This window comes from Salvelinus alpinus, chromosome 6 (assembly GCF_045679555.1).
Source record: "Salvelinus alpinus chromosome 6, SLU_Salpinus.1, whole genome shotgun sequence".
NCBI lineage: Eukaryota > Metazoa > Chordata > Actinopteri > Salmoniformes > Salmonidae > Salvelinus > Salvelinus alpinus.
Window position 1 is genome coordinate 23,603,708 of NC_092091.1, and position 14,351 is coordinate 23,618,058.

The 14,351-nt window shown below is 41.9% G+C and overlaps 1 protein-coding gene across 8 annotated transcripts in view; it reads left to right on the forward strand.

Moving 5' to 3' along the window:
• The first annotated feature begins 1,322 nt into the window (after positions 1–1,322).
• The window catches only part of LOC139578406 (casein kinase I-like), a 39,893-nt gene continuing 26,864 nt past the window's right edge, over positions 1,323–14,351 (forward strand). For 4 of the 8 annotated variants that reach the window (XM_071405937.1, XM_071405936.1, XM_071405940.1 and 1 more), the window contains exons 1-2: positions 1,438–2,194; positions 5,016–5,798. In XM_071405937.1, coding sequence (XP_071262038.1) covers positions 5,580–5,798 — 219 coding nt within the window. In that variant the 5' untranslated portion in view covers positions 1,438–2,194; positions 5,016–5,579. Of the gene's footprint in view, positions 2,195–5,015; positions 5,799–14,351 lie in introns of all 8 variants that reach the window. The other 4 variants (XM_071405939.1, XM_071405941.1, XM_071405934.1 and 1 more) reach the window with 2 other exon arrangements.

The window sequence follows — 14,351 nt, forward strand, 5'->3', positions numbered from 1 at the left end:
ATTAGTTTTTGGTAGCATTGCCTTTAAATTGTTTAACTTGGGTCAAACGTTTCAGGTAGGCTTCCACAAGCTTCCCACAATAAGTTAGGTGAATTTTGGCCCATTCCTCCTGACAAAGCTGGTGTAATTGAGTCAGGTTTGTAGGCCTCCTTGCTCGCACATGCTTTTTCAGTTCTGCCCACACATTTTCTATTCTATAGTTCTATTTTTGTTTCATCAGACCAGAGGACATTTCTTTGTCCCCATGTGCAGTTGCAAACCGTAGTCTGGCTTTTTGAAGGCGGTTTTGGAGCAGTGGCTTCTTCCTTGCTGAGCGGCCTTTCAGGTTATGTCAATATATGTCAATATTTACTGTGAATATAGATACTTTTGTACCTGTTTCCTCCAGCATCTTCACAAGGTCATTTGCTGTTGTTCTGGGATTGATTTGCACTTTTCGCACCAAAGTACGTTCATCTCTGGGAGACAGAACACGTCTCCTTCCTGAGCGGTATGATGGCTGCGTGGTCCCATGGTGTTTATACTTGCATACTATTGTTTGTACAGATGAACGTGGTACCTTCAGGTGTTTGGAAATTGCTCCCAATGATGAACCAGACCTGTGGAGGTCTACAATTTATTTTCTGAGGTTTTGGCTGATTTCTTTTGATTTTTCCTATGATGTCAAGCAAAGAGGCACTGAGTTTGAAGGTAGGCCTTGAAATACATCCACAGGTATACCTCCAATTGACTCAAATGATCAGAAGCTTCTAAAGCCATGACATCATTTTCTGGAATTTTCCAAGCTGTTTAAAGGCACAGTCAACTTAGTGTATGTAAACATCTGACCCACTAGAATTGTGATGCAGTGAATTATAAGTGAAATAATCTATCTGTAAACAATTGTTGGAAAAATTACTTGTGTCATGCACAAAGTAGATGTCCTAACCGACTTGCCAAAACTATAGTTTGTTAACAAGAAATGTGTGGAGCGGTTGAACAACGAGTTTTAATGACTCCAACCTAAGTGTATGTAAACTTCCGACTTCAACTGTATTTGGCTGTTTTTGCTGCATAACATTTCAAAGTTGTCACTTCCAGGTTCAGAAAAAGTGACTGCTAAATTTGAACTCCCACTCGTATAAACTGGTAGCATAGTTAGCATACAGAAATCGATGGTGGCAGTCAGTCGTTTTTAACTGTAATGCAGTTGATTGATCACTATGACATGAACATGAATTGGGGTTGACATCCATATAAAGCATTATACTCAGATATTTACCTGAACATAGTGTGAAATACAAATATAAACAATAGCTTAAATATAGACACATTTTGCTGTGGGGGGGCAATGGGGAGATTCGGGATGGAGATGCAGGTGGGAAAACTGTGCTGCCTTTTTATTTCATGCTATGTTGGCTGAACTCCTATATCAAGCACCGGGAAACGGACTCCAACATCTCAGAAGAAGTAAGGTCTTTTCGTTTAGCCAGTCGCTTGTAATTAGCTGGATGGCTATAGAAATTAGCCCTGAATCACTATGAGTGGTGCGGTGCAGACCAATTTATTGGAAGCATATGATAGCTCCCTGAAGCACAAGAAGTTTGAATGTTCGGACTTCTAAGGAGGCCGCATCTCTGTAAATGCTGTAAACCAATCCAGACATCAGATTGCCCATAAATCTGTTTTTAGATGACTGGGGAGGAGGTGTAGGTCGTCAACTGGAGGCACTAAACTGTGGTTTTCAAGAGCTAATGGTTTCCTAGAAACAAGGGCTACTCAATTTGCCCCACTCTCACCTACTTTTATGTCTAGTGGTAGTGGGTTATATAGAAAGCACCCTCAAGACACCAAAGTTAGACAAATAAATGCTGGTATACGTTACCAAATTACAGACCAGTATTTCACAAAATATCAACATTTGCATCTCCGTAAATTGTACGGCTGGAAACTGACCCAGCATCTACGCACGAATATTTCATGGTAGCTTGATCTGTACGGATTTAGTCATATTCTCCAAGCGAGGTGCGCTAGTTAACCAGCGCTGATGGGAGAGGAAGAAGGTGACGCTGAATTATCGAACGCTTACTTAGTTATCGGCTGGGGAGGCTTAAATCGAGACAACAACATCAAGCCCTAGCTAGCGAGGGGCGAAGATATTACATCTCATAAATACGTGAACATGTTGATGCATCCACTTTGAACATAAAGGCAGGTAAATATGTTCTTTGTTGATACTATACACGTTTAAATAGGGGTGCTTTTTCCCAGAAGGCATTTACCCGTATATTAACTAGCTAACTAGCTGCAAATGGATTTCGGTTGTGAAGATTAAGGAGTTGCCCGCTGATATATTTGGGAACTGAATACAAACGCAGTTTTTTTGTGGTGAAATGCACTTTCTTTTACGTACGGCTACAAGCCTCGTATAATGTTATCTAGCTATGTCTGCTAGCTATCTAACTATATTAGAAGGGTGTGTCTTGATTGATATGAAATGAAGGTTATGTAATTAATATTAGATGTTCTGCCTAGTTTTAGCTTGTTCTACTCGGCGCCATTAGCTTGCTTAGCTGTACGGGACTGATCAGTGTGTTTTGGGAGCAATCAGTAACGTTAAACGATGGTATTTTCAATTATTACCCGATGAGTATACTTAACTACAGTAGCTAACACTTTTCATAGTTTACAAATTGGTAACCTAGCGTAGAAAGACGACAAACTGTTGATAAGTCACTATCTCAGAGACTGTTGGCCACTTCCCAAATTACCTGCAGTGCTAGCAGCAGCTCAGCTGCGATACTAGTAGCTAGTTTGCAACTATAGCTAGTTTGCAAATCTGAAACGATTTGATACATTTTCCACGGTTGAAGCGACTCAGGTTTTCACTGTCACGAAGTGTTTACGGAGTTGACAAGTTGAAGAAGATTAAAACCACAGATTGGTCATAAGTATTGTCCTCTTCGTACAGGTAGCGGTTTTATAGGTAGCTAGCTGGATGCCTTTCCCACACAACTTGACAGCAGGTGCCGCCCATAGAACCGCTAGCACGAAGAGGACGAGAATGAGCTAAATTAGCGCGCTACAACAGTAGCTTGATGTGAGGCCTTCTTTAGCCAGTGCCAGTTGCCTTCGTCACAGAAGCTAGCTTTAGTTTGTCACTTTATGTTTACTTGTTAGCTAGCTAACTCATTACAGACGCTATCGTCTAGTTGGTCTATGTCACTGTTATCTAGCTAACGACTCAACTCTCTGGATATAAATTGAGAATAGCAGGTTAGGCCAGTAGCTAGCTAGTTAACAAGAAACATTGCGTAAAAATTCGTCTAGCAAACATGCCCAGCATTCATTGTCTATTTTCCTTGTCAAATGCCTACCAAAAGGGTTCAATGCAATGGTTCAATCACTATGTTGTCATTTGCAGCGATACTATTTTATTTATAGCTAGCTAGTATCTTTAGCTATATTGCTTGAAGGATAACTATATTGTAAACAAAGACAGTTGCTACTCATAACACCACACGTTGTTGGTAACTTGTCAGGTGAAAACTAATGTGACAATATAATATTTGGTAACTGTTTGGTCATAACAGAGTGGTATTTAGTGACTAGTCGTTGTAGTATAATGTTCTGTTTCTGTGGCTTTTCAATTTCTCCAAGTAGATTGGATAGAGACTCATCACCACTGACTCAAATAAAGTTATTTTTACTTTCAGATTGAAATTTGGTTTCCCAATTAAAACTAGCCACACTTGCTACCACACTCCAAACAAAACTCCCTCTTTTTTTTTAAATTATCTGTGATTACATGACTGAGATGGAAGAAGAATGTATTCTATTCAGTACTCTCTATTTCATAACTTGTGGTGGTGGATACAACTAAAGGGGCTTCCATTTCATTGATTGACCAGTGTTGTTACTGTAAGTAGACAATGATTGAACACTTGCTTATTGTTTCACTCTTTGCACAGGCAAAGAAACACACACATTCAGACATTTAGCCTATTCTACTCGTGTAAGTTAGCCTAGTTTATTCTACAACTACTGTAAGAAGCTTTCTGGGCATTGGGAAAGTTGTTTTACTTTCTTTTTCTTTACATCTAATACTTTTTCATAATTTGAATGATTAACATGGATATTATAGGTAAGCCATGTGGTTTCAGTTGAAGGCATTCAGTTGTACAACTGACTAGCTATCCCCCTTTCCCCCGTCTATTTCAATGCATCTCCTTTACTCTATGATGTGAATCAGTTTCCCAAGCTACATGGATTAGGAGAGGCATTTTGTCAGTCATTGATCAGTTTAAGTGGGTTGCCTGAGGAAAGCATAGCTGCCTGACAATATTGCTGGCATTACCTGCTCTCCACGAGTATCCACAACATCACAGGTCCCAAGGGGAGGAGAGGGAGGAAAGCTGGGCCTCAGGGTTATACAGAAACCTTAATGTATGCTATGAACTATTCAAATGCTACCACTGAATACTGATATGATGATGATGAACTTGTACAAAGCTTAGGTTATGTAGCACACTACAGTTGAATTTGTCCATTCAAAAAGCCCTATGAATCGGTCACGGTTGAGCCTTTACAGCTAATAGGCAAGGACCACATTTTGTCCAAAGCCATAGCCCTATAGTGTGTTTAGATGCAGGTTTTTCGGGCATTCAAAGATGGTACAACATGGAAAGATGTGGTGTTCTCATCTTAAAACTCCATCTAGTATGTGATGTTTCCACCCGTATTGATTGTTTTATTGAATTCACTGCATGTGCTACTCTGAAAATGGATCCCATTTCTACTTCAGGCTGGAAATGTATGAAAGATGAGTAGCCTACTAACCTTTATAAGATCTTATCTCAGACTTGTTTGGAGATGTCATGCAGATTTCTCCAGTCTTTCAGGCTTATCATAAAAAAATACATGTAATTGATAACTGATCACTGCAAATGTGTTTTCAAAAGTATTTGCCCAGATGTTCTGTAATGGATTCAGTTACACCTAATGGCTAATTTAGTGTGTGTTTGCATGTCTTTCAGATATCCAACTAAACCGAACAGGACTACTGCAGTACCTCATCATTGTTGACACTGTCTCCACCATTGCCTCTTCTGCCGTGGCACTGGAACATGAAGAATGTCTGCTGTATTACCAAAGACTGACCAGAAGAAAGCAATGACGGGCTTTGGGGGAAGTTGCCAAGCTGCGTTGTGGATCCAGTAGCTGGGATTCAGAGTGCTTGTTGTGTATGAGTGTGTGTTTGTGTGTGTGTGGGTGCATGCTAGCACAACCTGTCCCCTTCAGGCAGGGACATGCTACTCTGATATTGGAGTTGGAGAAGAAAGGAGTTGACCTCCATAAACGAGGAGAAGAAAGAAGAGAAGAGCGTATGCAGTACAACATTGCCAGATATAAATACTGTGTGTTTTGGCTGCAGTTTAACCCAGTGGAAGTGGCTTTTAATACACTGCACATTTCTATAAAACACCTTTCCTCTGTCTTTGTATCGCCTCCCTCCCCCCTAAGAGTCCTTGTTGTTTTGGCGCCTCTGTGATTTGCATGGCCGGGGAGTAATCGTGGAGAGGCCAGGGTATCACAAGCTTATGGATTTTGACAAGAAGGTGGGTAAGGGAGAGACGGAGGAAGGGAAAAATATGTCTAAGGCAGCTGGCAGCAGGACTGTCCGGGGTACAGGGACCAACTCTGGGGTTCTTATGGTTGGCCCAAACTTCCGCGTTGGAAAAAAAATCGGCTGTGGCAATTTTGGAGAGCTGCGGCTGGGGAAGAACCTCTACACCAACGAATATGTGGCCATCAAATTGGTAAGGCCAACATGCTTGACTAAACAGCATGGCTGTGATATGTTTCTGTTTGGATGCACTCCTACATTAATCATCCTCACCACTATTCTTTGTAAATTATACTGTAGGTCTATATTTTGCCACCCTCTCCCATCTAACATTTCTCTTCACTACAACAACTAGTGCAGTTTGCCATTGGTTTTCTGCTTTGTGACAAATGTTTTAGTATTACTGTAGTTTGGCCAAGGTAACTAAATCCAGTTTCCTAATAGCAGCAGAACACCCCATCCCTGATGACTTGGTGACCTTTTAAGAGACAGGAAACATTTGAGTGCTGACAATGTTTCTTCCCCCAACAGGCAAATATTTACATATCTGTAGCTTGGTCCCATGCACAGTTAATGAGTCAACCATGCACAGTTTGTATTATATTAAAGAGAAGGAAGAAGAATCAACTGCCCAGGTCATGATATACTGTACACGTCATGACCGGGGAAGTTGATTCTTCTTCCTTCTCTTTAATATAATACAAACTGAGCCACTAGATCTCCTTCAGGGAGCTTCCAGAGTTGTTGCACAATATCACTATGAGAACAAGTCAACTACAGTACCATCCATCTCAAGGTGATGTGTACATATACGCACAAACACACAGCAGAGCTCTTGCCTTTTTAGCTCAAAAGTGAAATAGAAACTCAAGAGGTTGCAAGTCAAGATTTTAGTTCTGAAGCACGCAGAGGGTTGGTCTGGGAAACCACATGAAACGGCAAGGCTTGTTTATTTTCAGATTGGTGAAGGGAGGCCCAGACAGAAACTGAGCTTCCTCTGCAACATACTTAAGTTTCTGTTTTCATCCTCCAGTCATGTGTCAGTCCTACACAGAGGATCAGTGTAAGCTTGAATGTCACCATAAACACTGGTATCTGTGTTTTATTGGGGTCATTTGAAGTTGCCAATTAGAATTCTCCTGGAAAAAGGCCTTGGTGTAACTCTGCACCCTATGAGAGAAGGTTGTCCTAGATAGTGTCTGAAATCTGCACTCGAGTGTGGGCTTGACGTCACTACCTACACAGCCACACTGGACAATGTATGATTATCTTTACATTGGATCTCCCGGGGAGGTCATGATCTCTGACTAGGCACATTGACGGGTTTGCTAACCTCATTGAAAGCAGAGGTTAGCGCTGAAATTTAATCTCTACTCCTGAAGTCCTCTGTTATGCTGTTTCTCTGTCTGTGAGGCATCCCATCATTTTTTTTTTTGGGGGGGGGGGGGGTATTCTGTATAATGTACAGCCATATCCAGCTCTTGGATTATTTCTGTAACATCACTGGATCTTTTGGCCCTGTTGCTCCTGGAGTATATTTTAAATGAACCAAAGAATCTGTTTCAATTGTAGTAGTTACCAGCTGACTACTCCCTCAACTCTCATAGTTAGGGCAATGGCATGGTGCCCTGTCGATTTGATCTCATCAGCTAGCAAGCGACCTGGACCTGTTCAGCCAGGCAACACTTAAAGGCCTTACTGGGCATCTTAATTAACTAGGACTGACACAATTACCATGTAACGGTGTTAGTGACAGTTCTGGATGAAGACCGGCATGAACATTTAATAACCGTACATTTATTTTAATTTTTTCTTCTGTGGAACGAATAGCTAACAGAAGACGGGACGGCCGGGCATTTGTGCAGTTGAATCCATTTCTGCAATTAACATGGACTCTAAAGAACAGGATAACTTTATTGCCCCTTGCTAAAACAAGCAAGGTCTTGTAGCAAACAATGAATAGAATGGGCTTGGGACCTTTAAACCCATTTTCTCACATCAGATGGCACGCGGCTGTCTTTACTGATCTTTCTGATAGTACTCATGGGATAGCTAAAAATGCGTTTGGCTACAATATGCTGTCCTAACATTTGAAAATGTTACCAAGGTAACATCGTCCACTGAACCTCCTTTCATCCTCAAAACATGCGAGTTAAATCTTACCATAAACAATAAAACTGTAATATTGATGTTTTTTTTTCATGAGCAATTCTTCACTACCTAATTCTACATATAGCTAAGTTGTTTTGTGGTGGTAGAATGAGAATCAGTATTTATGAATTTTGAAATGTGCACGAAAAGTAGCTAGTTAGTGTCTGCCTGCTGGCTGAGCCAATTAATCCATATGAAACGCAAGGCAGGGATGCTAACATCGACTGTTCACACATTCAATGCTGAATACTCCCTCTAACTAGCTAGTGTAGTAAAGTTCTAGCTAATGCACAAATGAGTTTTCATTAGTGATGGGGGGTCGATAGTTACATATCGGGATATTATTTGATTATGCATCGTTTTGACTATCGCAATGTTTTTGCGCTAGTTGGCTGTACCTGCACCCAAAACTCCAGTATTTTTCCATCATAGCTTTTTCTCCATCTCCTTTTTAAATAGGGAGCCAATTTGCTTTCAGCACATTTATTTCCATGACTGATCAAAGCCATGAGAAAACAAGTTATCTCCTGTCCCTCTGCAGCAGACATATGGTGAGCAATATGTTTGGAATAAAGAATCGCAATAAAATCACATGATCGTATCGCCACCAAAGTATTGTGTTAATATCGTGTCGAGGTCCCTGGAAATTCCCAGCCCTTGTTTTCTTATCTTTTCTGCCTTTATTAGTGTGCAGATTTCTAGCATTACAGCACTGCTCTTTGCGCCATCGGGTTGGCCAAATGTTACAAAGTAGTGAGGCACAGTGCCAGCAGTCAGTCAGATACATGCCGATTTCTGAGTACAGTCCCCTAACTTTGGCGCCGTACAACTTAATCAACAAACTGGTAGCTAGCTAGCATATGGCCATTCAAACAAGCTTGCACTAGGCTGCTAGCTGTTGCAAGTTTGCTCAGCTGATCAAGCATGGTTTGCTTTAGTAGCCAATGCGTCATAGCTACCGAGAGAGGAGTGATTTTCTGAATTTGGAACTAGTTTTAGGCGGATGAGCAAAATCTACATTTTTAGAGATGTTCCATGTTCTACAAGACAGATCGGTTGAGGGATGAGTGTTGCATAGGAGTGACGCCATCTGAAGTGAGACAACCCTGGTAATTTGACTGGTAAACTCGTGGGTACACTCGCAATGGCTGCCTGGTATTGTGATGCAATAATTTCCATGGTAATGTAGAATGTTCATTCAAATGACGTTAGAATGTATTTTTTTTGTAATGTCAGTTGAATCAACATTTCAAAGCAGATACTGATAAGTACACTTCCTGCTTTTACTCCCTGCTTTGCTCCTAGATCGAAAAATATACAGGTTAAGAAAACGTCACAAATCTGGGACCAGCATAGTCCCATTGTTGTGAAGAGTTATGGGATATTAGAATCCCTTGTTTTAAACTTTGTCATCTTCAACATAGCTTTGTTACTTTGAGTACACTTGCAATGGCCGCCAGTCCATCCATTATACCATCATTGACTTGAATGGGGATGCCCGTTCTTTTCATTCTATTTCTATGGCAGCACATGCGTTCAGGAGCAGAGTAAAGCAGAAAATGTTTGAAATAATTATTTTTACTATTCGAACGGTTGGTTATTAAGCAGACCACGGTCATTTGGCTGACCACTTAGTCATCCAAAATTCCATGCCCGTCCCAATGCCGCACTGGTGTGATTTAGGACTTTTAAACCCTTTTAAACATTACGTGAGCTACTAACTTCTGGGATGTACCATTTTGAATTAATCTATTTCTACCTTGTCGGTTGGTACCAATGTGATTAACAGGGACTGAGCTAGAGCTATGTTTGTGAGACAAGGGCGGATCCCGAAGGGGCCCGGGGCCAGGAGCTGCAAACAATCAAACAGCAAACAGTTAAATAAAGGTGAAAATAAAAGATACTTTAGTGTATGTGGACACCCCTTCAAATTAGTGGATTCAGTGACTTTCAACGTGGTACCATCATAGGATGCCACCTTTCCAACAAGTCAGTTTGTCAAATTTCTGCTCTGCTAAAGCTTCCCCGGTCAACTGTAAGTGCTGTTATTGTGAAGTGGAAAGGTCTAGGATCAACAATGGCTCGGCCACACAAGCTTACAGAATGGGACCGCCGAGTGCTGAGGCGTGTAATAATCGTTTCATTGGTTGCAACACTCACTACCAAGTTCCAAACAGCCTCTGGAAGCAACGTCAGCATAAGAACTGTTCATCAGGAGCGTCATGAAATGGGTTTCCATGGCCGAGCAGCCGCACACAAGCCTAAGATCACCATGCCCAATGCCAAGTGTCAGCTGGAGTGGTGTAAAGCTCGCCGCCATTGGACTCTGGAGCAGTAGCGCTTCACCATCTGGTAGTCCGACGAACAAATCTGGGTTTGGCGGATGCCAGGAGAACGCTACCTGCCTCAATTCTTAGTGCCAATTAAAGTTTGGATGAGGAATAATGGTCTGAGGCTGTTTTTCATGGTCCAGTGAAGGGAATCTAACGCTACAGCATACAATGACGTGCTTCCAACTTTGTGGAAACATTTTTGGGGAAGGCCCTTTCCTGTTTCAGCATGACAATACCCCTTTGTACAAAGTGAGGTCCATACAGAAATGGTTTGTTGAGATCAGTGTGGAAGAACTTGACTGGCCTGCACAGAGCCCTGACCTCAACACCATCAAACACCTTTGGGATGAATTGGAACGCCAACTGCGAGCCAGGCCTAATCGCCCAACATCAGTGCCCGACCTCATTAATGCTCTTGTGGCTGAGTGGATGCAAATCCCCGCAGCAATGTTCCAACATCTAGTGGAAAGCCTTCGTGGAAGAGTGGGGGCTGTTGTAGCAGCAAAGGGGTACCTACTCGAAAAGCAGGTGTCCACATAGTGTATCTTTGAAATGCTGAGACTCCCACGAGCATGTGTATTATGTTTTGCTTTATGACGCTCACAAGCTACACCAGTGGTTAGAAGGTAAGGGGTTCTACATAGAAGAGAATAGAGAATCCCAGGACAGTGTCTATAATACTGTAATAAGCTCACATAGTTGCTGTCAAACTCCACACAGTTGTCACTGACTAGTTGGATATTAATTTCCCACTAAGCAAGCAATTTATGTACTTACAGAATTCATCTAAATGAATTTATCAGGTTTTTGCTTTGGCGGACCTTTTATTATTTGTCAATAAGACTCATGAATGCAACTGTTTTATTTCATATTGTTTCTACTAGTAGCCCTGGTTGTCCTGAAAAGAAAATGGTAAAACACTTAATTGTGAGGCTAAATATAAGGGCTGGACATGCAGATCAATGAAAAGCTGATTTTTGCTGGGGTCTCGGGACTGATTGGGTTAACACTGCCAGGAATATGTTTTCTCCTGTGAAATGTAGACTTTTATGTGCTGCTGGTTTGACTTGTGTCTTCTCCTCTGAGGCCCTGACCTCAGTTTGGGCATGAGTGGCGAGTGCTGCTTTAACTCTGCTGGCTGACCTCCAGTCTAGTGCAGCTGCCCACAGGTTTGTGCCTTCACCTCCCTGGGCACTCACTCAGGCAGGCCCTGGATACCCAGTGAACATTGCAGCCCAGTCTAATATGGTTCCTGTGTTGTCAGGATTAATTCGCCTCTGTTCATTATGGACTGACAAGTGTCTTGTGTATTTTCTCTGCCTCGTACCAAGTTGCACGAGCAGGGTGCGTGCTATTGGGCGACGCCTGCACCTGGGACAAAGGTGAAGGCCAGTGTCACCCTTCCCAGACTTGTGAGAACAGAAAAAAACGTATTAGTCACAGCTCTCTGTCAGAGTATCTGGAACTGCACTGCACGTTCATGGACAGAAGGAAAAAAAGCAGAGCGAAAAATTGTTGAGCACTGAAAGGTCGTTTTTGTTAGCCAGCCTTGTCCACGCACAGTGGTCTAGTCTTTGGTTCAGCTGTGCGCTCTCTCACACTAACAAACCCCTCAGTGATGGAAGCAGGAGCCCACTCCTGCAATTACACTGCAGGCTTACACACTGGGGGGGGGGCTTTACGATAATGGCAGCTCATAATTCCCATTCAAGCCATTTACTTGAAATATAGCCATACCATTTTTCCTCTGCTCTCCTGTGGACTAGGGACCTGGCAGTCAAGGTCATCAATGCACTGGTGCCCCCTCAATAACCCTGCCATGGATGTAGAGATGAGGGACCCCTGCTCCCCGTCACGCACACACACTCATGCTTAGGGCGAGGACAGTAAATTGAAATCGGCCTCTGCCCTTCTATAAGGAGGGGTAGTTGGTCTTTCATTTCTCTCCGTCATGTACAGTAATTTATTGACAGCTGGAGGTACGGTGGATGGTGGTTGTTAAACGTACCACATATGAGGCTTACACAGCATTGTGTTCTACTACACAGCATTGTGCAGTGGGGGAAAAGTACTCAATTGTCGTAATTTTTTATGAATTTATTTGCAAATTATGGTGGAAAATTAAGTATTTGTTCAATAACAAAAGTTATCTCAATACTTTGTTATATACCCTTTGTTGGCAATGACAGAGGTCAAATGTTTTCTGTAAGTCTTCACAAGGTTTTCACACACTGTTGCTGGTATTTTGGCCCATTCCTCCATGCAGATCTCCTCTAGAGCAGTGATGTTTTGGGGCTGTTGCTGGGCAACACGGACTTTCAACTCCCTCCAAAGATTTTCTATGGGGTTGAGATCTGGAGACTGGCTAGGCCACTCCAGGACCTTGAAATGCTTCTTACGAAGCCACTCCTTCGTTGCCCGGGCGGTGTGTTTGGGATCATTGTCATGCTGAAAGACCCAGCCACGTTTCATCTTCAATGCCCTTGCTGATGGTAGGCTTTGTTACTTTGGTCCCAGCTCTCTGCAGGTCATTCACTAGGTCCCCCCGTGTGGTTCTGGGATTTTTGCTCACCGTTCTTGTGATCATTTTGACCCCACGGGGTGAGATCTTGCGTGGAGCCCCAGATCGAGGGAGATTATCAGTGGTCTTGTATGTCTTCCATTTCCTAATAATTGCTCCCACAGTTGATTTCTTCAAACCAAGCTGCTTACCTATTGCAGATTCAGTCTTCCCAGCCTGGTGCAGGTCTACAATTTTGTTTCTGGTGTCCTTTGACAGCTCTTTGGTCTTGGCCATAGTGGAGTTTGGAGTGTGACTGTTTGAGGTTGTGGACAGGTGTTTTTTATACTGATAACAAGTTCAAACAGGTGCCATTAATACAGGTAACGAGTGGAGGACAGAGGAGCCTCTTAAAGAAGAAGTTACAGGTCTGTGAGAGCCAGAAATCTTGCTTGTTTGTAGGTGACCAAATACTTATTTTCCACCATAATTTGCAAATAAATTCATAAAAAATCCTACAATGTGATTTTTCTGGATTTTCTTTCCTCATTTTGTCTGTCATAGTTGAAGTGTACCTATGATGAAAAATTACAGGCCTCTCTCATCTTTTTAAGTGGGAGAACTTGCACAATTGGTGGCTGACTAAATACTTTTTTGCCCCACTGTTAGTGTGTGACTTGGACCATTTTCCTGTCAAAATGCAATGAGTACTTTCGGGTGTCAGGGAAAATGTATGGAGTAAAAAATATATTTTCTTTAGGAATGTAGTAGAGTAAAAGCAAAAGTTGTCAAAGATATAAATAGTAAAGTACAGATACCTCCCAAAAACGACTTAAGTAGTACTTAAAAGTATTTTTACTCAAGTACTTTACACCACTGGCATTGTGTTCTACTACTAGTGGGCTGGACCTGCTGTTGACTGATGGACAGCTTCTGCTTTCACTAGCAATAACTAGGGATGTAATCATTCACTGATACGAATTGGTCCCCGGTTCAAATGTTTAAGACATGAGTTCATCGGTCCATGGGACCCCAACTCAATCCAAATGTAGCATGCATCGGTCAGGAAATAGATTTAAACTTTACGAATTGCCGGTTCACTAATATTTGTTGCTCAAATTACTTTCTTTCTACCTTCTGAAAATACCTAATATTAACTGATTCCTCTACTTCAGTGTCGAACTAAGCATGCAATTGTGTTGACAGTCATTGATCTACAAGTCATTTAGCCTAGTCAAACTGCACACTGACCAACGAGAGGTAGGCCTATTCCTGATCTTGCACATCTGCCTGTCACCTTCAGCATTCAAATACTCAAAAGGCTTTATTAGTTGAGTGACCACCAATATAATTTGTAAGGTGATTTTGATCAAATGCACTGTTAAATTGTTTTACCGGAATAAAAGTAGCCTAAACTACCACCGGAGGCACAACTCTCATCTGGCTAGACATGCTGATCATGGCTTACATTCAATTTTATTTTGATTGTTCAGGTTCACCATCAGTGACAGTTTTGGTAGTTTTGCTTAACTTTACAGGATAAAGTAGATAATTTCATAACGAGGACAGCGGGAGAAGAAGAGAAGCTCACTCCCAAGTCAGTCAACTTCCAGACAGTCTATACCATTAAATTATGAGATTGGATGAAATCCAAAGTTTTGCTATATATTCAAGTTCAAGTTTTGTCACGTGTACAAGTACAGTGAAATTCATTTTTTGCAAGCCCTCCCAACAATGCAGTAATCAATGCACTCGGTCAGAG